This window comes from Mustela lutreola, chromosome 12 (genome assembly GCF_030435805.1).
Source record: "Mustela lutreola isolate mMusLut2 chromosome 12, mMusLut2.pri, whole genome shotgun sequence".
Lineage (NCBI taxonomy): Eukaryota > Metazoa > Chordata > Mammalia > Carnivora > Mustelidae > Mustela > Mustela lutreola.
Window position 1 is genome coordinate 6,468,213 of NC_081301.1, and position 21,996 is coordinate 6,490,208.

The 21,996-nt window shown below is 54.3% G+C and overlaps 1 protein-coding gene and 1 long non-coding RNA gene across 3 annotated transcripts; one reads left to right on the forward strand and one right to left on the reverse strand.

The window, feature by feature from the left end:
* Positions 1-4,356: 4,356 nt before the first annotated feature.
* LOC131812574 (uncharacterized) lies at positions 4,357-14,629 on the reverse strand. Of its 2 annotated transcripts, XR_009346401.1 has the most exons (4): positions 13,042-14,629; positions 12,666-12,813; positions 5,136-5,204; positions 4,357-4,497 (listed from the first exon to the last, which is right to left on the reverse strand). It is a non-coding gene; the product is annotated as an uncharacterized LOC131812574 (long non-coding RNA). The 2 variants fall into 2 exon arrangements; XR_009346400.1 differs by having other exon boundaries at positions 4,357-5,204.
* Positions 14,630-18,805: 4,176 nt separating this feature from the next.
* Positions 18,806-21,529, forward strand: IER5L (immediate early response 5 like). The gene has a single exon (XM_059142719.1). It carries the CDS (start codon positions 19,004-19,006, stop codon positions 20,222-20,224), a length of 1,221 nt encoding a protein of 406 aa, XP_058998702.1. The 5' UTR covers positions 18,806-19,003; the 3' UTR covers positions 20,225-21,529.
* The last annotated feature ends 467 nt before the right edge of the window (positions 21,530-21,996 follow it).

The window sequence follows — 21,996 nt, forward strand, 5'->3', positions numbered from 1 at the left end:
TGACAGCTGAAGAGCCTGAGGAACAAAAGGCTTTTCTTGGATCTCACACAGAGCCCCCGCTCAGCAGAAACTTGCCAAGAGCCTCAGTTTCCTCTCTAAGTAACAAGGATGCTGAACCTTCCCTCCTTCCTCATCTCCCTGCCTGGCTCCTGGGACAGCCCTAGGACAGCCTGGGGCCTACTCTCCCTGCAACCCTGCCTTGAGATGTCCCCTGTCCCTAGGGACAAGCCAGGATCCAGAAATGGGGGGTGAGTCCAGGTCCTACCACGGATCCCCAGTCAAGCTTGCACTAGCCAACCTGCCCAAAAAAGTCACACATCGCATTCATTTGAGATCAGACACTCCTCTCCACAGGCTCCTTTAGATACCCACACGTGCCTCACCCTCTCTCATACTGGCCCCTTCCCCGTTGTTCTCTGCCTTCTAGAACCCCCTCTCCGGCTTCTCCAAAAGCCCCCAAGTCCTCTCCGGCTCCAGGGCCTTGCCCCATGCTGTTCCCCCTGCCTGGAACACTCTTCCCTGCTCCTGACCTGGCCAACCCAGGGCCAGCCTGTCCTGTGCAAGCCTTGCCCATACCTGGGGCCTCTTCCGGACCCCTGTGCCATCCTCCCCACCCCCCCACTCTCTGCTAGAGTCAGCTGATGGGTTATTGGTGCTTGAATGTCTCCTGTCGCACCCACCCTGACCGTTAGCACTGTGTAGACACACGGTTGACAATAAGTGCTTGACCAACGGAGAATGGAAAGGTTTCCGCAAGATCACGGGTTTTAAAGCAGGGAAATGGGGGAGTCGACGCCGCCGGGGGCTGGTGTTACCAAGTGGAGAGTGGGTGAGTCAAGGCTGGGGCAGGCGCCCCGCCCCGCCCCTTAAAGGGCCCTGGAGAACGCGACGGAGCCGTCCCGGGATCCCTGACGTCGTGAGGTTTAATCCGAAGGGACTTTAACGCACCAGGACTCCACAGAGGAGAGGGACCTGCGATCCTCGCCAACAGCACGCCCGCCGCGACGCGAACGTCCGCGCACGTCCGCGCCCGTCCGCGCCCGCGGTGGCGCGCCCCAGGCTGAGAGGCTGAACTACAACTCCCATGATGCCGCGCTCCGCGGCAGGCCCCGGGCGGAGCGTGCGCCGACGGCACCGCCCCTTGCGGCCTTCTGGGAGCTGTAGTTCTCCCCGGGGGGGCGCGGCCTGGGCTCTGGGGCGTCTAGGCATTCTCTGGGGGCCAGGTGAGTGGGGAGGCTCTGCGGTCCCTGAGTACCGAGGGGCTGAACGCGCTGGCTGCCTGCTGGCCTGGCTGGGGCTCCTCTCGACTGGATTTCGTGAGCACCAACTATGTGCTGGACCCAGTGCTGATCTCTTGGAGAACGGAGGAAGACAGACATGGTCCCCGTCTTTGCTGGAGCACCATCCAGGCCGGGAGGCAGACGCGGGACATTTCGTTGCACAAATACTTAATTACTCGCACCGGGTCCAGAGTACAGTGTGAGGCTGTAATAGCGGGAGCGACAGGGAGGGCGGTGGTGACTAGTTTCTGAGCCAAAGACAGATGCAGGGAGTAGACAATGGACTGGAATCTTTGAAATTCAAAGGGTGAATTTGATGGGTGGGGTGAGAAAATCCAGACCCATCCCTGCCAACGTCTTCATTATCCCCAAGAAGAAATTGTCCCAGAGAGATGAGGGAACTTGCCTTGAGCCACTGTACCAGGAGCAAAGACATCTAACGCTCTGAGTCCTCCCTTGAATCGGCAGAGCCCCAGCCCTTACCCTGGCGAAGGTCTTCACCCCCCTTGAGCCTGTTTCCCCATCAGTGAACCTCGTTGGGTAATTCCAGCAGAAAAACCAAAGATGATGGATAGACAACCAGCATTTTATAAGCAGGAGAGGTGCCAGTGTGAGTCACTTTCCATTCTGTGCCCCAACGTGATGCCGTGGGACAGCCAGGAGCCATCTGTGGACCACTGCTGGGTGCCAACCAGGGGACAGGCTGCCAGGGCTGGAGGTTCACAAAGGAGAGATACCCCAGGGGCAGGAAGCCCTCTCGGAGGAGTTGGAGTTTAATCTGAGCCCTGAGAATGAGGACAACCCAGTCAGGTCTTCAAGGCAAGCATGCACTGTGTCTCCCCCAGTAATACATCACAGGTGCTAAGGTTAGACATCAGAGCTTCAATGCAAATCAGTCCTCCTGTAAAGTCATCCATGCCTCCTGGCAGCCATCCAGATGACGTCCACAGTCCTTAGCCTGACCCTTGCCCTGTCCTTGGCCTTCTGTTTCAGAATCCACCAAGCCCTTCCCTCCAAGGGGCTTTGGCAGGCCTTTAGCCAACCCAAAGGCATTTTAATACGTCCTCCCTTTCTTCCTTCTATTATAGAGACAAGAAAAATTTAAAGACTCCATTTTCTCAGCCTCTCTTGCAGGTCAGAGTCGCCATGTATCCTGATTCTAGCCAATGAAATGGAACAGCGATCCCGTTTTTGAATAAAGAGATGGAGTCTGGCAGGCAAAGACCTTTTCATTCTTTGCTCTTTGGCCTCTTTTTCTTTCCCTTCTTTCTGCCTGGAATGCAAAGATGAGGCCCGGAGGTTTAGCAGCCATGTTGTGGTTATGAGGTAACCCCATGAGACCGTCACACTGAGATTAGTGAAAAGGAAGGCAGAAAGAACCAGGGTGCCTGGTGACATCTGCAAGCCACTACACACACCACTTGTGGCTCACCTCAGGCTTATTGCTGTCAAAGTCAAAATCCCATGTTTAGGCTGCTGTAGTAGAATTTTTCTATAATGAACATGATACTGATTATACACAACCTTGCCTGTGAGCTCCCTGCCTTGTGTCTATCTTATTTGTCTCCTTGAAGCTTATCCAGTCTGTATGCTGGTCTCTTTTGGTTCCTGGACCAGGCTGAACTCATTCCTGCCTCAGGACCTTTGTACTGCCCCCATCGACTCAAGACTGCCCCCATCGACTCTTTCCACCATTGAGGGCTCAGCTGAAAGGCCATCCTCAAAAGGCCCTCCCTGCTCGCCGCACAATCAGGGGGAGTCTCCCCAGACACCCCCTACTCTGGGACCCTGCCTATTTTTACCACCATTCCTTATTGCTAGCTGATACTCTCTGGTCAGAGTCATGTCCTCATTTGCTTATTATACAGAATGTGAGCTTCACGAGAGGGAGTCAGGATTTCTGCCTGTATTACTTGCCCCTGAATCCCGGGGACCTGGTGCATAGTGGGCACTCACTAAAGGTTTGTTGGATTTATTAATTAGTCAGTGCTACTGTCTCTGCCCAGTGTGCTGTCTGTCCATCTTCACTTGGGAACTCTATTCCTTCCTTAGAGACCCTCCCCCTAGGAAAGCCGCGCTGGTACTCCCGGACATGGACCAAGCCAGGACTGGTTCCCACGCCCGCAGCTTTCACTGTCTTTCCTTCTCTGCCCTTTTGCTCACAATTGCAGGGTAGTGACTTCATCTGTTAGATGTCATCTCCCACTCCAGGATGTATGGTCCGAGAGGGCAGAAACCATATTCTTTGTTCCCTATTCCATGGCCGATGCCGGGCACAGGTAGATGTGTTTGCCGAATGAATGGATGATAGGAACCGCTTACTGACTGTGTGCCAAGCACGGGGGAAGGGGCTACTTTGGTGACTTGGCTCACCGACCCCACCTACAAGATCTTGGTCTTGAGAGCAGGGATCCCTTAAGTCCCTCCGCCCCTGGCCCCCCCGCCCCCCCCCCAAGGTAAAACAAATCAAAGCCCCGTTCAGATTTGCCTTGTTTGGAACAAAGGGGCCGCTGGTACTTCTGCCCTGACAGGCGCCTGCTTCAGCCATGCTAAGCAGAGTCAGCCTGGCTGCACAGCCCGAGGGGCTTCGGGACTGTTCCTCGGCAAGATTTTTGCCCCTTCCCTCCACCCCATCCTCCTTCTCCACCCTCGCCCCCAAATAACAGCACAAACCCTCAGCCCTCGCGTGGAACTTTTCGTCTTCAAAGCACTTTTATAAACATGAGCTCATTAGCACAGCAGCCCCTTGACACCAGGAGGCCGCTCCCTGGGTGTCTTCTGAGTCACAGCGCCAGAGTTTACCGACAAAAACAAGTTTTTCCCATAGAGCGAATGAGGCGCCACAGCCAAGATCACTGTGTCTCAGAAAAGAAAGGAAGAAGGAAGGAGAGACACGCTGCCTCTGGCGAGAACCAGCCCCACCGAGCTCAGGGTGCGTGCCCCTCCCTGCCTAGAGCCCGAGCCCCCTGCCCGATCCCCTCACCCTGGGGGAGTAGGTGCGGGCATGTGGCCCCCAACTTCTTCGCGCAACCCCCTCCTGCCCTACATTGGCCTTCCCTTCCTGCCTCCAACCCATCCACTCCCCAGCCAGCAGGTGACTGCTGCCGCCTAATGAAGGAGACGTGGCCTCAGCCCTCCGGTCTGGAGGGCAGTTGCTTTAGGCATGAAGGACCAGGGTTCGAATCCCAGATCTTCCACTCACGCGCTCCATTTCCCCCTGTGAAGAAGGGACCCGAATTGGCATCGCCTCTGAGAGTGGACTGCGAAGAGGTCTGCCAGGTGGTGTGTGACAGACCCTGTTCCCGGCCAAGGGTGCAGTCCCCCCACACCCCTGGCTGGCTCTGGGGCTCTCAGAGGGAATTCGGAGGCAAAGCCTGCCACACCGAAGCCTCCCACAGAAGTGGGGGCTGTCGCCTTCTCCCTAAGAGAGGGCCTGGTCGTGGCCACCCCTGCCTCCACACCAGCTCATTTGCGGGGTGGGGTGGACTTTGGATGAAGGCCCCCAAAGCGGCACGTAAACCACCACCAAGGCTAGACAGGTTCGGGGGAAAGCCCTGGGAATGTGGCAGTCTAGAAACTCCTCCTGTTTGTCCCAGCATGGGCTCGAGTCCTACTGTGCGTCAGGACCCCGCCTCCAAGGCTAGTAAGAGGGCGCTGAGAGTCTGCGAGGACACAGACGGGTTGCTTCCTGCTTCATACCACAGCGAAAAGGTCGGAATATACGGAGCTCTCAAATGTGGGCTCCGTGAGAACAGAGACCCTATGTTCTGACCGGGTGTCCGGTTTACTCTCTTCTTAGCTCCTAACAGAAACTTGCTTTTCAAGTAGGCAAATAAGCTCAGATAAAATATTCACCTCCCAGAGTCCTTTGTAGGATTGAGGCGTTTCCCGCTGGGAACGTCTAGGAAATCAGATGTTTTTCTGCTAAAAAAAAAAAAAAAAGAGAGAGAGAGAGAAAAAATCACCTTTTGTTCTTTCCTTTCACTTTTCCCCAATTTTCATCTTAATTTTCCTGCCTGGAATGCTGTCATGCTTTCTGGAGGTGAAGCAGCCATTTTGTGCCATCAGGATGAAAGCCCCAGGCTAGATGGTGGAGCAGGAAGCGGGAAGGACCTCTCCAGAGGCTGCCCCAGGTCTGACTGCATCCCGCAGGACTGTCTGGGGTCTGTGCTTAAGCTGTCACAGTCGGGGTCCCGGGCCATGCAGTGAACAGCAAACCCTGACTCATCAGCGGCCACCCGGCCACCCGGCAGACTCCCCGTGCTCCGCAGACGGGCCAGCAGGCCAGCGCAGGGCAGCTGCTTAATAAACGTGAGTGAGCGCCACAGCGAACGGATGGATGAGGCAGACCAGACCCCAAGGCGCCCTGTGTCTGCACAGCAGCACCTAAGCTGCAAAGACAAAAGGGAGGTACCATCGGACAATCCCATCAGAGCGAGGAAGTCTGGGTTCCTGGCCAGCCTCCCTCGGGGCCATGCTGTGTGACCCCAAGCAAGTGCCTACCCTTCTCTGGGCCTCAGTTTTTCTATCTACAAAATTAACGTGTGGAGCTTTCGGTGGGTCTGCAAGGACAGGGTCCCCATGGTTCTTTCCTTTCTTTGTGGAGAGGGAGGAAGGGGGCTCCTCTTACCTCGGATTCCAGATTCCACAGAGGGGACAATAAAGACACTGCTGGGCTGGTTACTATCTGGAAAGGGCTGGCCTGGGCAGAGCTTGCCCCGTGTCCCAAGTGCCACCCATCATCCCACCCAATCTTCACACCACCCTGGGAACCAGGTACACTTAGCATCCCCGTTTAGCAGATGAAGAAACTGAGGCTCAGGGGTTAACTAGCTTGACCTACTCTGCTGGGTGAGCCTGTCGCAGGGCCAGGACTGGCGAGCTAAAGGCATGAGGCGGGACAGATCCTTCATCCCCAGTTATGGGGGTGGAGGGAGGGACATCCGCAAGACATGAGGTCATTTTTCCCAAGGTGCCCAGCATTGGCTGGGTGGGGGGAGTCAGCAGGCAGTCCCAGAACTGGACCCCAGGTCTTTCTGCCTCCAAAGCAGGTGCCCCTGATCACTGAACCACCCTCCCTGGAGGAGCTGGCCGTGGAGATGCTCAGAGCCCGGGAGAGGAAGAGACAGGAAGGGGATTGATCGTGATGCTTGAAGGCATGGAGCAGGGACAGGCTCCTATTCCCCCTGTAGGAGGGCTGGGCACTTGCCCCTCAGTGTTCTCTGCAGGTGGGGGAAGCTGGCAGCTTCCCCCGTCAGACCATGAGCTCCTCTAGAGTCTTCCTCAGGACTTAGCACTGGCCAGGGTCCAGGGGAGGGAGAAAGGCTGAATGAGAGCCAGCAGGGTCTCTAAGTACCTCGAGGTAAGTGGGGAATGATGGCAGGAGCTCTCACAGGGTCCTAGTGTGGCTTGCTCCCAGGCTGGCCCTTACCATGACTGCAACACAGGCATTTTCTCCCTTTCCTCCCCATCCCGCAGCCCAGCAGCCCCCAGACGTGGGAAGTGCTGGCTGGCAGAGAGGCCAGAGGAATCTCGGTGGGGGTTAGACTTATGTTAGTGTCAATGTGACCTTACCCTCCCTCCCAAGATTCTGCGTGATTAATAAGCCCTTGGTGGGTTCCAAGGCGGAGCCAGGTTTGAAAGCCTCTGACTTAACAGGTGCGGGTCTCAGCTTCCTCATCTGGAATATGGGGGAGTGAAAGACACACACCCCCCGCACCTCCCTGACCCATCCACACCCATTGTATAGCTGTGAAAGCAGCAAGACGGCGGATGGGAGCATTTAGCACAGGGGAAGAGCCCTATTAAAAAATGACAGGGACAGCCATTTCATACATGGACCAGTAAGCAGCCACAGCAATGAGGCCATGACCCTGACCTCTGTGTGGCCCAGGAAACCACCCGGACACTGTCCAAGAACCAGAGGATCATTTTACTTGTGACAAGCTCACTGGGAACAAATAGTTTTTCAGTATCTCCCAGATCATTTTTAAAATGCAAATTTGATCAGCAAAGAGGAGCACCTAATGCAGTAATTTGCAGAGAGGAAAAGCAGAAAAATGGTTAAACCAGAAAACCAAAAATCAGCTTCCTCCACCCACCCTCACACATCCCCAGCAGGAGTCAAATATTAATTAACTGCCTCTTCCACGCGGACCCCCTGTTTGTAGGATCTGTTCGTGTTTCTTATAACAAACGCTCCAGGAGCCAGCAGACCAAACCGTCTCTCCAGAGGAGTCCAAAGTCACCAACAGAACGTACATCTGGCTGGGCTGGCCCTTGGGGAGTTTTCTCTTAAAACAAATGTGCCCAATTTTCGGTTATTTATATGATCCACTCCTTCCACTGAAGGAGTGGAAGCGTGGTTACATTTACCATGATTTTAAGTATTTGCAGGTATTCAGATATGCCCAAAACTTGCCCTCTTGAAAATAAGAATTCCACAGAACATTTAAATAATGATTGTGGTATTTGGGCACAAAGATGTATTCCATGAATTCAAAGTAAAACACATTCTCAACACATGAAATAAAAATTTAAATTAATACCTAGAGGGTACTTTTTTTTTTAATCTAACTTGGTGGGAATTTGAAAACTCTATTCCAAAAAACTCTTGAGATAAAGAAGGAATTCAAAAGGACATTATATGCTGCTTAGATATTTCATACTACTTGGACATTAGACAAAACAAGAGCACTGAATGCTAAAGCAGGATGCAGCCAAAGCAATACTCAAAGGAAAATTCATATCCATAAATACACCTAAAAAGTTCCTAAGAAAGGGGTCCTTAAAAAAAAAAAGTTGACTTAATTCATCAAGCAGCTCTCAATAAGGGGAGCAATTTCTGCCTAAGTTGTCTTATCAAGTATCCTTAAAGCTCATAAAACAGAAAGAAAGTTAACATATGGTTTTCTCTCCAAAAACTCCCCATCTCTAGATTTGAGTATGGAGATGAAGTTCCAGGGAGTGGCAGAGGTGTGTAGATATGCTCTAGGTCTACTATCTGCAGTAGACAAAGAGGAAAAGCAAGCCAAAGAGGGTCTGTGATGCCTAGAGAGAATGCTTACCCCCACTCCTGCTCTCATTCGTGGCTGCCTTTGCCTGAAGCTTCCAGATAGGCACTGGATAAGGAGCATAAGGAGGCTAGAGTTCCAGGCCCTGGTGTTTCCATTCATTAGCCATGTGACTTTAATCCGCTTTTGCCACAATGATGCTGTATAACTCACAACCACAAGCCTACCGAGACCTCCTAGCACGTGCTTATTCTCACACGCATTGGTCCTTAGGGGGACTGCAATTTGGATGCTCTGGGCTGGGCTCTACAAGGTAGTTTTAGTTGTTGTTGCTGTTGTTGTTGTTGTTGTTAAGATTTTATTTGTTTATCTGACAGAGAGAGAGTGTGTGTGCACACAAGGGAGGGTAGCAGCAGAGGGAGATGGAGAAGGAGGCTCCCGGCTGAGCAGGGAGACTGATACGGGGCTTGATCCCAGCACCCTGGGATCACAACCCTAACCAAATGCAGACGCACTCAACGCACTGAGCCACTGGGCGCCCCTTCACCAGGTAGGTCTGTTTCACGCTGTGGGTCAGTTGAACTTCATCCCAGGCTGTGGGTTGGGTTTAAGTCGGTTCTATCTGCCTCCTCATTCTTTTTGGATGAGAAGGTAAACAGGACACATTTTGTCATAATGTGTCACAAAGATGCAAGTTGAAAGGTAAAGCCAAGCGGTATCTCCTGAGGTCTCCGCTTAAGTGTGCAGTCTCCACTCCCTACAGCCCATTGGCTGGTCATATGGCCAAGGCCAAAGTCAGTGGAGCAGAGAAATCTATTCTGCCTCAAAGAGAAGGGCATTGAAATAATTGCTGAATAATAATGCAATCTATCCTTTCTTAGGCTCAGTCTTCTTACCTATAAATTGGGGTTGATGAAAATTCCTACCTTGTAGGGACAAAAGTCCTGAGCTCTGTTCTAAGCTATCTGTCCCTGAACTCTGCGCTGATTGGCACTGGACTTGGGTTAGGTCCCACTGTTGCCCAGTGGAGGACTTGGGGCTGCGAATCCTGAAGATTGGATTGGAGCCAAGGCCACCCAAACCACAGGGTTGTTCCTTGATGGAGCAGAGTTGGAACCTGAATTGGGAAGTTCACCGCAGAGCCCACTACCAGCACGGACCTGTTCTTGTTAACCATCAAATCTCATTACTGAGTTTCCGAAATTGCTTGAGTCTCACCAACACGTTCACTACAGGGATCCCCTCCCATTATCAGGCCCCTTCTGGCACTCCATGCAAGGCTGGCAGCACTAATTTTCCCAGCTCCCTTTTTGGCTTCAGCAGTATCTGAGTCTCTCTGGCCTGAGACTAACCTGGTGGGCGTTCTGGTCCAGAACCCCGGAGATGGAGAGACTCATACAGACTCTCTTCACAATTGGATCTCAGGACAATTTCCCAGTCCATCCAGCCTTATCCTCAAAATCATGAGGAAGCCAAAAGCAGGAGAACAGAGTCATGAAACATTTGGATTCTGGGGAAGAAAAAACTTGGGGGCAAACCCTCCTCTGCCACTTTCTAACTAAATTTAAGCAAAGCAGGTAAGGTCTGTGCAGCTCGGCTCCCTCATCTGGGAGATGGGGCTCAGGACTATATCACACAGGCATCTACATGGGATGGTGGAAGGATGTTTCGGAACATAGGCTCTGGAATGGGACAGCATGCCGCTGGAACTCCAGTTCTTCTGAGGAGGGATTCTAGAAAATCTTTGGTCTTTTCATCTGTAAAATGGGGGTGATATAACAAGCTGCCTGATGGGGTGCATGGGACCCCATGTTGTTGTCAACCACTAAGTGCAGTGCCCAGCACATACTCAGTTCTCAACAAAGAATGGTTTCCACCCTCCTGTGACCCCCAAAATATCAAACTGTCTGCCTTAATCAACATGGGACAGAACTAGTCACTAAATGTGGAATGATGGGATATAACGTATGATGTGCTTTCCGTTAACTAGTCCAGTGAATAAAATATCCAGATTTCAGAGGTGTAAGATACAGGGTAGAAATGATGCATTCAGTGTTTGATATTACAAGTGTGAAATCAACTTGTGGTTTCATGGAATAATGTTGTCTAATCTCATTACCTTGGGGTAGCCTTGTCTCCCTGAGAACATGCATGCCATTGGAGAACACGCTGTTCTTTCCCCTTCTCTATGTCCTATAAAGGGTTTAGCACATAGTAGATACTCAACAAATATCTGTCGAAAGAGTGAATCAGTCTATCCCTCCATTCATCACAGAACCAAAGAATGAATCGACAGTGCTGTTTGTTGGATTTAAGAGCTCTGTTCACCACTAGGGGAGGGATAAGACTGGTTAAAACTTTTTTCTTTTCAAGAGGGACTTCCCACTACACTGATATTTAAATATATTTTTGTACACAGCTGATACATGTGAAGCGAAAACACTTGTTCATCAGGATCCTTTCACACAGGCAATGTTTGTTCACTGAACAAACACTGATTGGACGTGTTATTTGCTGGACACCAAGCTGCCAAGCACAGAATCTTATGTCCCTGACCTCAGTTTACAGTCTAGAGGCGGAGACAGATACACATGTTAAATAAACAAACAAACAAACAAACAAACATTTTATGGGTAGCTGTGGGATGCGTGATCCATGAATTGGTCAAATCTTCCCTTTCTCTTACATCAAGAACTTCCTGTCAGTGACAAAAATGTGCGTTTACTGAAGCGGTCTATTTGCCGGCTGAGCGCACCTGAGGACTACATTTCCCAGCCTCCCTTGCAGCTAGGTGGTGTCATGTGACTCCATCCAGACCAATGGAAGGGAGGAATGACGATACAGTCTTTGCTATAAAACATTCTGCATCCTCCTGCCCACCACCTGCCCCCGCCCCCAAAAACTCTTGCATGGTGGAACCACATAATGGGAGAACCTGGAGGCCTGGAGGCCTGCAGGCTGGAGGAAAACTGTCACCCACACTGGATTGCAAGGTGAGAAGGAAAGAAACTTGTATTGGGTCTAGCCTCTAAGATTTCCGGAATGTTTTCTTCCTGCAGCAGAGCATAGCCAAACCCCAAACACCAAACACTAGTAAAATCAAGGGGAAAATAAGAACCAGAGAAAGAAAATAAGAACCAAAACAGCATGGAAGTTTCACGGGTCTACACAAGCCACAGCTCTCAAAGTCCTGGCGGCCACCTTCTTCTTCCTGCCAGGTGTCTTCCCAGGTGTCGGGTTAAAAAAGCCTACCCTGGAGGCAGACCAGTCTAGATTCCAGTCACTTAACCTCTCTGTGCCTCAGTCTCCCCATTTCTAAAATGGGCACTATAATGAAAGTACCTCAGTCATAGATTCTATCATGAGGATTCAACAAGAAGATTCCTGTGAAGCACTTAGCGGCTAGTACACAGTAAGTGCTCAATAAATAGGCTAAGAAGAGCCACTAGGGGACACCACCAAGGACTCAAAGCAGAGACCCAGTTCACTGCACCTGCCGGGGTCAGTCCTGAAGAAAGGCTCTGCCCCCAGCACAGACCACAAGGCTCCACTCTGCTACCTGGGAGCCTCTCCCCTTCCTGTCCCTCACAACCAAATTAATCCAGCTCCTTTGAGGTCACAAGCAGGACCTCTGCTCACATTTCCACCTCCCGAGACCAAAGCTGTGTGGTGGAAGGGAATTGGGGGGGGGGGGAGGCAGGGGGAGGGGAGGAAAGAGCTGGGCTTTAGAGGACCAAATATGCATTCTGCCCCCTACTCCTCCACTCATCAGGAGGACCCTGTTCAGAAGCTTCTTCTCCCTGTGCGTCGGTGTCCTCAACAGTATGACAAAGGTGATGATAGCACCTGGGTTCCCAAGGACCTGGATGGGTTCACTGACGACGTGGATGTTGGTCTCACAGGGTGTCCTTTCACAGCACAGGTCCAGAACTGAAATTCTATTTAGCCCCATGTTTTAAAAAATGAAAAAAGAATAACAAAAAGGAGCTCAGGATTTGAATTGAGGACAGATGATCGTTGCTCACTGGGCTCTGTCTCCCTCCCACACTCTTCACACTCACACACTCACACACACACTTGAGAAATGATTTTTTTTTTTTTGAGAAATGCTCTCAAAACAAAAACAAAAAGTCTGCTTTGTTCCATGTAAGCAGCATTAAAAATTCACCAGTTGTGGGGAGCGAGTGGGACAGGAGTGCAGCCTGAGCTTGGCACAGATCGCTGAAGAGTTTGGACCAGCGACACAGGGACTTGGGCTCTGGGGAGACCACTGGAGAGAGGATTGGGGTCTTGGGGACCCTCTCCTCAGGGGGGCCTGTGAGGCTGGTCATCTTCCCCCTCCCTCTAGTCCCCATCACAAAGCCCTGTTTACCTCCTTTCTCACCCTCACTGCGATCCCGTTTATCTGCTTGTTTATTCCTTATTCAGTTCCCATCTGGTCCGGGATGTCAGTCAGGTCCATGACAGCGGGTACTACTGTGGTTCTAGGAGCTGATGCAGAGCCTGGCACACAGTAGGCGCTTAGTATTTGTGAAAGAACAAAAGGGTAAGTTCATAAATGAGCAAATGCATGAATGGACAAGAGAGAAAGAGTGAGGCACAGTGGGTCAAAAATGGATGAAGACAGCCTTTCCCAAGCTTGGACTGGGGCCAGTACCCACCCAGCACCCCGGGAATGTGTGACCCCAGAACAATTCTCTGGGCCTCTGTTTCCTCAGCTGTAAAATGGGGAGGATAGTAATCCCTACCTCATTCAATTGTTCAGAAGATCAATGAAAAACAAACGAAACTATCTGTGTTAAATGTAATTCTGTGTCTGACACAACGATCTACAGTTTCATTCACTGAACGGGAAGGCGGACGAGGCTGGCCACAGCTAGCTCCCACCACTCCCACGAAAAAGAACTCGAAGGTTCAGTTCCTGAGATCCAAAGAGCTTCTCACTCCTTAGAAACTCCCAGCTGAGCCCGGTGAGGGGACAAAGGTCTATACTAAGTGAGTTATAAAAACAACTCCTAGCTGGGAACCGCTGAGCCGCCCCCCCCACCCATCCAGCCACACACCGGCCCAGGGCAGATCCAGGATTAACTCTGGCCTACCCAGCAAGTTCAGCTTCTGGCAGGATTTTGAGAAAAGAGAAAAGAGAGAAGTCTCCCTTTCATTTCAGTGCTAATCCCTCCCACTCTTCAACACGCTTTGGAGTTACTTGCCACTCATAGGACCTCTGGAGGAAGGTGACAAGTGAGGAGACTGAGTCCTAAGAGGGGTGATACAGGCCAGTCTGGAGCTGGCACCCAGATCTCCTGATGCCCCACCCCCCACTCTGCCAGCAAATCCACCCTGACGTCCAAAAGGCTGAAAGCACACTCTTTCCTCATCCCAGGAGCAGCTACCCAGCAGGTCTGCCATAAAGGCTCCCAGCTGAGCCCTTGGCAGACATTACTAATCAATTGGGGTACATGCCAAATCCCTTTCTCCCCAGAGCTCCACGCAGACACTACCAATCAATTGCAATTGGCCTGGGAGATTAAGAGGATCCTCAGCTCACTCTAGGCTGTGTGAGCTGCCTGGTGTTTTCCCCAGGGGCTTAGCACAGCGCCTGTACATTGGCCAGCATTTAGTCCATGGTTATGGAGTGAATGAATGAATGAATGAATGAGCAAATAGACATCCAGCCTGTCCCAGGTGTTTGGGCCGAGACCCTAATTGAGAGATCACATCCGCCCTCTCTGCACATTCCATCTACAAGTATAGAGTTTGTTCGAAAGGCCAGTAAATTTGTAAGGAATAGTGGGGGTCTCACTCCTCTCTTGGGCTCGGCTCATGGTGATCCCACTTACCCAGAGCCCTGGGATTGAAGTCACTTCTTTCTGGTCTGTGACCCAGGCAAGTCATCTAAGCTCTCTGTGCCTCAGTGGTGCCATCCATAAAATGGGGATTATACCCAAACCTGCCCCAAAGGCTGGTGTGTGGACTCGAGGATATCTCCATGGAAAGCTCTGGGCCCAGTGCCTGGCCCCAGGCAAGAGCTCTGAAAAGCCAAGTTTCCATCCATCTTCCTCATCACACTGAAGGACCTCGAAGCCAGAGACTACGATGTCTTTCTGCACACCGAGCCTGATGCCCAGGACCATGCCTGGCAAACACTGACCTTGATGGGTTAATAGCAACTACCAGGAACAGTGACAGGGTCTGGGTTCTGTGGGGCAGGACGTGGGGGTTGTCTGGCCTCGAGGACCCCAGCCGAGCTCCCCAGTACCCACCAACCGCCAAACAGCTTTCTTGAGATGAGTATAAGGCTCATACCTCCAAGTGTCACTAGTGAGCCCCTGGGCCTCAGAGAGGACTCAACAGTGAACCCTGAGGTCAGAAGCACCCCACCGCCTTCTCTGCCACGGCCTGCGGTCCCCAGTCTCAGTCCCCATGAAGCAACACTCCAAGTCTCAGAAACCAGGAGCTGTGGCAGCCAGACACCAGACCAGGATGTGAGATGGCTGGGGTCGAGCCCCAGCTCCAGGCCAGGCCAACACTCTCAGGGCCTCCTCCCCCGCTCTGGACCTCAGTTTACCTGTGTGGAAATTAGAAGTGGGGGTAGCCTGGTCTCTAGGGCCGTTCTAACCCTAATGATATTTTCTGCATACTTATGTTCATTGAGTCGTTTAGTCCACAAGCATTTATTGAGAGCCTACTGGGCACCAGGCCCTGTACTAGGCTGTGAGCTATTCTCTGCTCGAAGGCCCTTCCCCGCCCTTGGCCTCCAAGTCTCAGCTTCCTGCAGGAAGCCCTCCCAGACCAACTTTGGGGGCCCTCCCCTGTCCTCCTGCAGCCTGGTCCCTCTTCCTATCACGGACTTATCACTCGGTTTATCTTGTCTGCTTCCCTTTGAATCGTGGCCTCCTAAGGACAGGTTCTCATCTTATCCCCTGACCCATTTGCAGGGATTCCAGAGGACAGTCCTAGAGATAACTCTTGGGCAGATGAACAATGAATGCACGAATTCTAAATCTCACCCTTCCCTCTCACCCCAACGCAGCCCCCTTAATTAGGCTTTTGCTTTTGCATCCATTTTCCTCAAGCCAAGTGCTAGAAACCCACCAGGCCAATCCCACTGCTGACCAGGAACCTTCCCAGCCCTGCCTCCCTCCTTCGATCTGGGTAACCAGAAAGAGCTCACAAGGCACATGTAGCACTTTCAAGGCGTTACCTGTTCTGGCACGGGGCTGACGTTGCCAGGGGTTTGGCAGGAACCCAGGTCCCATTGGGTTTTATGCCCTGCTCCGTGCTGTCCTAGCAGACACTCAGCAAATATTTAGGCATTAATTAACTTCCTCCACGGAGCCGTGACCCAGTGCCAGATGTAATCTCCCAGCTCCAGGGGGAAAGGTGAGTGCCCAAACCTTTCTCAGGTGCCCAGACAAATAAGGCCAGCTCTCCATCCTAATAAGTTTCATCTCCCTCAGACCTGCCTCCTGCATGGGGCATGGGTCTGAGGGCCCCTCCTCCCCACATAAGGAAGCACAGGGAGGCTCACATACACAACCCCACACTCACTGCCCTAAGCAGTCTCTGGCACTCTGCTTTGAGCCACTGTGCATCCTAATGGAAGCCTTGTGTGTGACCCACCCATTCTACAAACATTTGTGAGTCCCTACTGTGCGCCCCCCAGCTTCACTGTCCCCCCCACCAGGGGCACCAAATAGCTCAGCTGTTCCGTTGCTTCCTTTAGCAACTGTTTTTGTTACAACAGCTGTGGCAACTCCCCCCTCCAAGGCCACCCCCAAAAAAGATCAAGGGTTTTTAGGAAGCTGGACAACTGCTTTGCTCACCCCACTGGCCCATCTCAATTCTTGAGAAGGAGAGGAAACCAAGTAATTGTGGGCCCTGGACAAGAGGGGCCAAAGTATGGGGTCACACCAATGAGCTGACCATCTCTTAGCTGATCCCTAGGAGTGAAAGAGTCTTAGCAGAGCTCAAACTTGCCTTGGGGCAGGGGTGAGTGAGGGACAGGGAAATGCCAAGGGGAGCTACCCAAGTGAAGAGCCTAGCCCCTGACCCCCTCCTGAGGTTAGAGAACCCACCTCCATCCCTATACTGATTCCCTATCGGGGCCCACAGAGGCATGTTTGGGGGGCAGCTCTGAGACTGGTTGTGAATGATGAGCCTGGGACAGATACTTGCTTCTTCCTGGTTCCTGCAGATGCTGGTCCCAGAGCTGTTGGCAGGAAAGAGGCAGGCGTTGACTACATCAAGGTCACGTTCATGGAGCGTGCGCAGAGGCCTGGGAACTGGACTCAGATCTACCAAGGACAGAAGTAAGCAGCTGATTTCAAAGAAGCTATAATAAGTCCAGGCCTACAAACAGTCCTGGGTTCAAATCTCGCCTCTACCCCTTCTTGGTTGTGTGATGGGAACTTGAGCAAGAACCAGACACTCTCTTAATTTCCCCCACTAAATTTTGGGCAAGGACAGAAGGAGGACCTGAAATCAGCATTAATAATCCATTCTTGGCTCTTACAACAGGCCGGACACTGTGGATCCCAGACTTGACTGTTACATATGGAGTCTTCACAGCTGGAAAACCACATAGGACCTCCCGCCTCCCTCCACATGCTATAATGATATCTCGAAGGTGAACTCCAGAATAAATAAATGAAACTTTTCTGTGTTTTGAAGACAGGCCCTAAAGGAGTAAGGAACAATGGATTTTTTTTTTATTCCTATACGCATTATCTCCTGAACAAATTCCATTCTTGTGTGTCTCTATCACCAGATCACCTCTTCCATAGAATGGAAGTAAGATGCGCTTCCTCTGAAGTCACCCTACAATGTCCATCCTGGTGTCTCTGGGTGGGGGTTCAGAGAGATGCTACCCGGTTGAAGAGCTTGGAGCAGACTGAGACAGTATTGAAAGGACAGAGTGCCAATCTGGAGCTGTGGGACCTTGGGCAAGTCATGTCCAAAGTCAATGCCAAGTTCCCGCACCTGCAAAACGGGGTAAATGCTCCCTAACTTTGTTTTCACCCTTGATGCCTGGCCCTGAGTAGAGCTGAAAAGTGTTTGTGGAAACAAATCTGAAGAATTCTTGAGACCAAAGAGAGACCCAGAAACTGAAGGATGGACCGACTGGGTCTCTTCATTCCCACCCAGGAACAAAATAGGCACTGAGGACAATGGACCCAAGGAAAAGAGGACACTCAGAAGAAGTTTGCTCCCGAGACCCCATCCCCACCCCAGCACTCCCCCAAGGCCCGCCTAGCTCGAGCAGTCTCTGCGAAGCTGGGGCCTCCTCCACGAGGCCAACGCAAGGACTCTTCCTCAGGCAAAGCTCCTGGACCCCCCACTCGACCAGCAGTCACCCCCTTCACGCCTCGCCATAGAGATGGCAGTCCTATCCCTCTCTTCTCCAATCCCCAGTCCCCAGCTGGGAGAAGGTGGCCCATGGATGATGGTTCGGGGCAAAAGGGAAATGGTGTTAACCAAAGTTAAGTTGAAGAGTTCCTGGACCTGGGTGATTCTCCCCCCACACACCCATCTGGAGCTCACAGTTCTGGCCCAAATCCTCCTCTGCACCCTGGGAGCTGTAGGATTCCACATGTCCCACTCCTTGGAGACTCTGGTCCCCGGCTCTACAGTGAGGGATGCACGATGTTTCTGGCAAGGGTCTGCCGCACACTAGACACCTAGTAATAGTCCTCATTGTCATTATGATTAGTTAGGAAGGAAAGGAAAGGTTACAGAACCAGCGATAAGGACACTCCGTGTGGCTCAGAACGCCTTCTGACCTCAGCTGGTTTCGAGGAGATAGGCCCTCAGAGACCCAAATTCACCATGTTTTGGGTTTTCCCGTCAGACAAATGGGGAGGAGGGCGTTTCCCCGCGTATTTCCTAAGACGCCTTGGCCAAAAAGCCAAGAGAGTCAGGCCCAATATTCTCTGCGGTTGAGGTACCTCCAAACCTTTATCCCTTAAGAATCCCCAAGGTCAGGCCGACGGCCCCACTAGTCTCCTGCAGAGGCCTGGGTCCCGCCGGTCACCCCGGGTCGGCAGGTGAAAAAGGAGGTGCCGCGTGGCCGGGAGTAGGGAGTTGCGCGCACCTGCCGCAGGTGAGGCCCAGCCGTGCGGAAGGGGGTGGAGCCGCCGCCGCAGCGCTCAGGTGAGCCGACCCCCGGCTCGCAGGAGCTGGGCCGAGGGCGGCTGCGGGCTCCAACGTGGCGGCTGCGAGCCGGCCCAGGGTGCACACAGCGGCCCCAGCGGCTCCGAGTCCCGCGCGACACGGCAGCCCCAGGAGAACATTCGAGGCAGCGGCGGCGTTGGAGGCCCAGGGTCCGTTCGGTATTTGAATAGCACAAAGGAACCGCCTTGGTCTGATTGGCTAGCCGAGTGGCCCCGGGGCGGGCATCGCCTGTCACTCGGGAGGCTCCGGGTACTTCTATTGGTTGGCGCGGGGATGGGCGTGGCCCGGACGCCCGGCTAAATAGCTGGGGCCGGGGCCGGCCGAGGCTCATTGCTTTGGCGCCGACTGGGGAGCACGGTCCCGCGGGTGGCGCGCAGCGCATGGTGGCGGCTCCTCTCGGAGCGCAGCCGACCCGCTGACCCGGGCTCCGTTTCCCTTGCCCGGCGCGACCCGGCGACCGGCTGGAGGCCGAAGCAACAGCAGTTTTAACAGCAGCAGCGGCCGCGGCTGCTTCGCCGCCACCGTCTCCGCGGGAGCATGGAGTGCGCCCTGGACGCCCAGAGCCTGATCAGCATCTCCCTGCGCAAGATCCACAGCTCCCGGACCCAGCGCGGCGGCATCAAGCTGCACAAGAACCTCCTGGTGTCCTACGTGCTCCGCAACGCGCGCCAGCTCTACCTGAGCGAGCGCTACGCCGAGCTCTACCGGCGCCAGCAGCAGCAGCAGCAACAGCAGCAGCAGCAGCAGCCGCCCCACCACCAGCACCAGCACCTCGCGTACGCGGCACCCGGCATGCCGGCCAGCGCGGCCGACTTCGGCCCGCTCCAACTTGGCGGTGGCGGGGACGCGGAGGCGCGCGAGCCGGCCGCCCGGCACCAGCTGCACCAGCTCCACCAGCTCCACCAGCTGCACCTCCAGCAGCAGCTGCACCAGCACCAGCACCCGGCGCCCAGGGGCTGCGCGGCGGCGGCCGGGGCGCCCGCGGGCGGCGCGGGGGCGCTCTCGGAGCTGCCCGGGTGCGCCGCGCTCCAGCCGCCGCACGGCGCGCCCCACCGCGGGCAGCCCTTGGAGCAGCTGCAGCCGGGTCCTGCGCCGCTGCCGCCGCCCGCTCCCGCCGCGCTCTGCCCGCGGGACCCTCGCGCCTCGGCCGCCTGCTCCGCGCCCTCCGCGCCCCCAGCGGCCGCCCCTCAGGCCGCTGCTGGCGCCTCCCCGCCCGCCTCCCCGGCCCCCGCCTCCTCCCCAGGCTTCTACCGGGGCGCGTACCCGGCCCCCTCGGACTTCGGCGTGCACTGCAGCAGCCAGACCACCGTGCTGGACCTGGACACTCACGTGGTGACCACGGTGGAGAACGGCTACTTGCACCAGGACTGCTGCGCCTCCGCCCACTGCCCCTGCTGTGGCCAGGGCGCCCCAGGACCCGGCCTGGCGTCGGCCGCCGGCTGCAAGCGCAAGTATTACCCGGGCCAGGAGGAGGACGAAGACGACGAGGAGGACGCGGGCGACCTGGGAGCCGAACCCCCCGGGGGCGCCCAGTTCGCCCCCTGCAAGCGCGCCCGCTTCGAGGACTTCTGCCCGGACTCGTCCCCGGACGCGTCCAACATCTCAAACTTGATCTCCATCTTTGGCTCGGGCTTCTCGGGGCTGGTGAGCCGACAGCCGGACTCCTCCGAGCAGCCGCCGCCGCTCAACGGGCAGCTGTGCGCCAAGCAGGCGCTCGCCAGCCTCGGCGCCTGGACTCGAGCCATTGTCGCCTTCTAGGGACCCCCGAGGGCACGGGGACCCGGGGCCCCGCGGGGCTGGGGCCAGACAAAGACTCGGCTAAGGGGCGAGAGGAGGGAGCGAACGGGCGCCTGGCCACCCGGGGCTGAGCTGGGAGCGAGCAGGGGGAGGCGGCTGATGTTTTATAAATTGTAAAATAAAAAAAAAAAAAAGAAATCTAAGATCTTGGACTTTATTTTTGCAGAGAGAAAAAGCGCCTATTTAAGTATGCTTTGTGTTTCTCCTCTTTTTTTTTTTTTTTTTCCTTTTTATTGTAGTGATTGCAGTGGTGTTTAGCGAGGAGCCAGCCACGTGAGGGAGGGCTGCTGCCCGGAGGAGGTGCCGGGCAGCCGGGGGCGAGGCAGGGCGCCCGGGCTGCCAGGGCGCGCCGGGGGCGCAACGCAGGAAGGCGCGGGGCCCGGGACGCCGATTCCAATCAGTTGTCAGACCCGGCAAGCCCGGCGCTCGGTTCTCCCGAGTCCCTCCATGGGGTGAGGAATGGGTCTTGTGAAATCCTGAGCAAAAACAAAGGCAAACTCTCTATCTCCGAAAGGGACGTTTGGGTCACATTTCCTCTCCGGGGGCGGCCTCCAAAGTTCTCAAAATGAGAAGGCAGAAATGAAAACACTTCAACTTTCCCCCCCCTCCCCGGGGCGGGTGTCTTGAACCCCTCCTGTCCCCGCCCCTCTGGCTTCGCTCTCTTCCCCTCCTCCACCCGTCTCCCGGATTCGGGGGTGGCGCCCGACACCCCGACACTCCCGGACACCGTTTGGGGAAGGGGTGGGGGGCGGGCACGGCTGACTACATTTCCCATCATGCCCAGCACTGCGGTCCTCACTAAACAAAAAAGGAAGTCGATTCCTTCACCTGGATCCCCCGCGGCCCCGAGGGAGGGAGGGGCCGGGACCGCCGACTGCGCTGGAGACTTTTCACTAAGTTCCCGGTCAGATGTGGTGTTTGTGTGTGTGCTTCTAAGTTGCACCGTCCTGATTGAGGCTTCGGTTGCATTTCATGAAACCAGCATTGTTCGAGGCTGTGAGAACCCTGTCCTGTGTCTTCAGCTCGATAGATTTTGTTTACTTTAAAGCCTTTTGTTGTAAAAAGGTGGGGTTCATCTGCAGCCCCTCTGGTTCTCTGCCATCAGCACCATGTGGACTCCAAAACAAGTTGCCAACCCTTGCTTTCTTGGCCCTTCTCCCTCATTCTTCTGTATTTTCGTGCATACTGAATTGTATATCACCGGGTAAAACTGTTCAGATGATTTGTTTAAATTTATAATCTTAATAAAAAGTCGATTATAGAGGATGGTGGTGTCTTGTTTTCAGATAGGTCTGGAGGTGGTGGGGAGATCAGGGGGAGGTAGGGAGACCCCTACCCGCATGCAAATCTCAGCTCTCTCCGGGGGCCTGGGCGGTCTGGATCTGCCCACTACGGCAGGGCCCGGGGTGGGAGCGGGATTGGGAATGGGGGGATGTTGGTTGCTGGGGATGAAGCTAGTGTTGTGCGCCTCCCAGGCCGTTCTCCCCTGAGAGGCGTGCCCCCCACGGGAACGGCCGCCCCCGGGGTCTCCAGCAGAAAGCCGAGCCTGCCTTCAGCGCATTTCCTGCCCAGCCAGGGGCGGAGGGCCTGGTGGGCCTAGAGTCTGAGCTCTCTGCGGCTGGGGAAAGCAGCTGAGGGACGCCGGGGGGCTTCTGGGCCACCCACGCTCCCCGCCCCACGCCTCCGCCCGCTCGTCCGCACGTCTCGGGCTGCAACTTGGGGAAGTTTTTTCC

Coding starts and splice junctions, on each gene's coding strand:
- IER5L (XM_059142719.1), top strand. CDS start 19,004: ATGGAGTGCGCCCTGGACGCCCAGAGCCTGATCAGCATCTCCCTGCGC.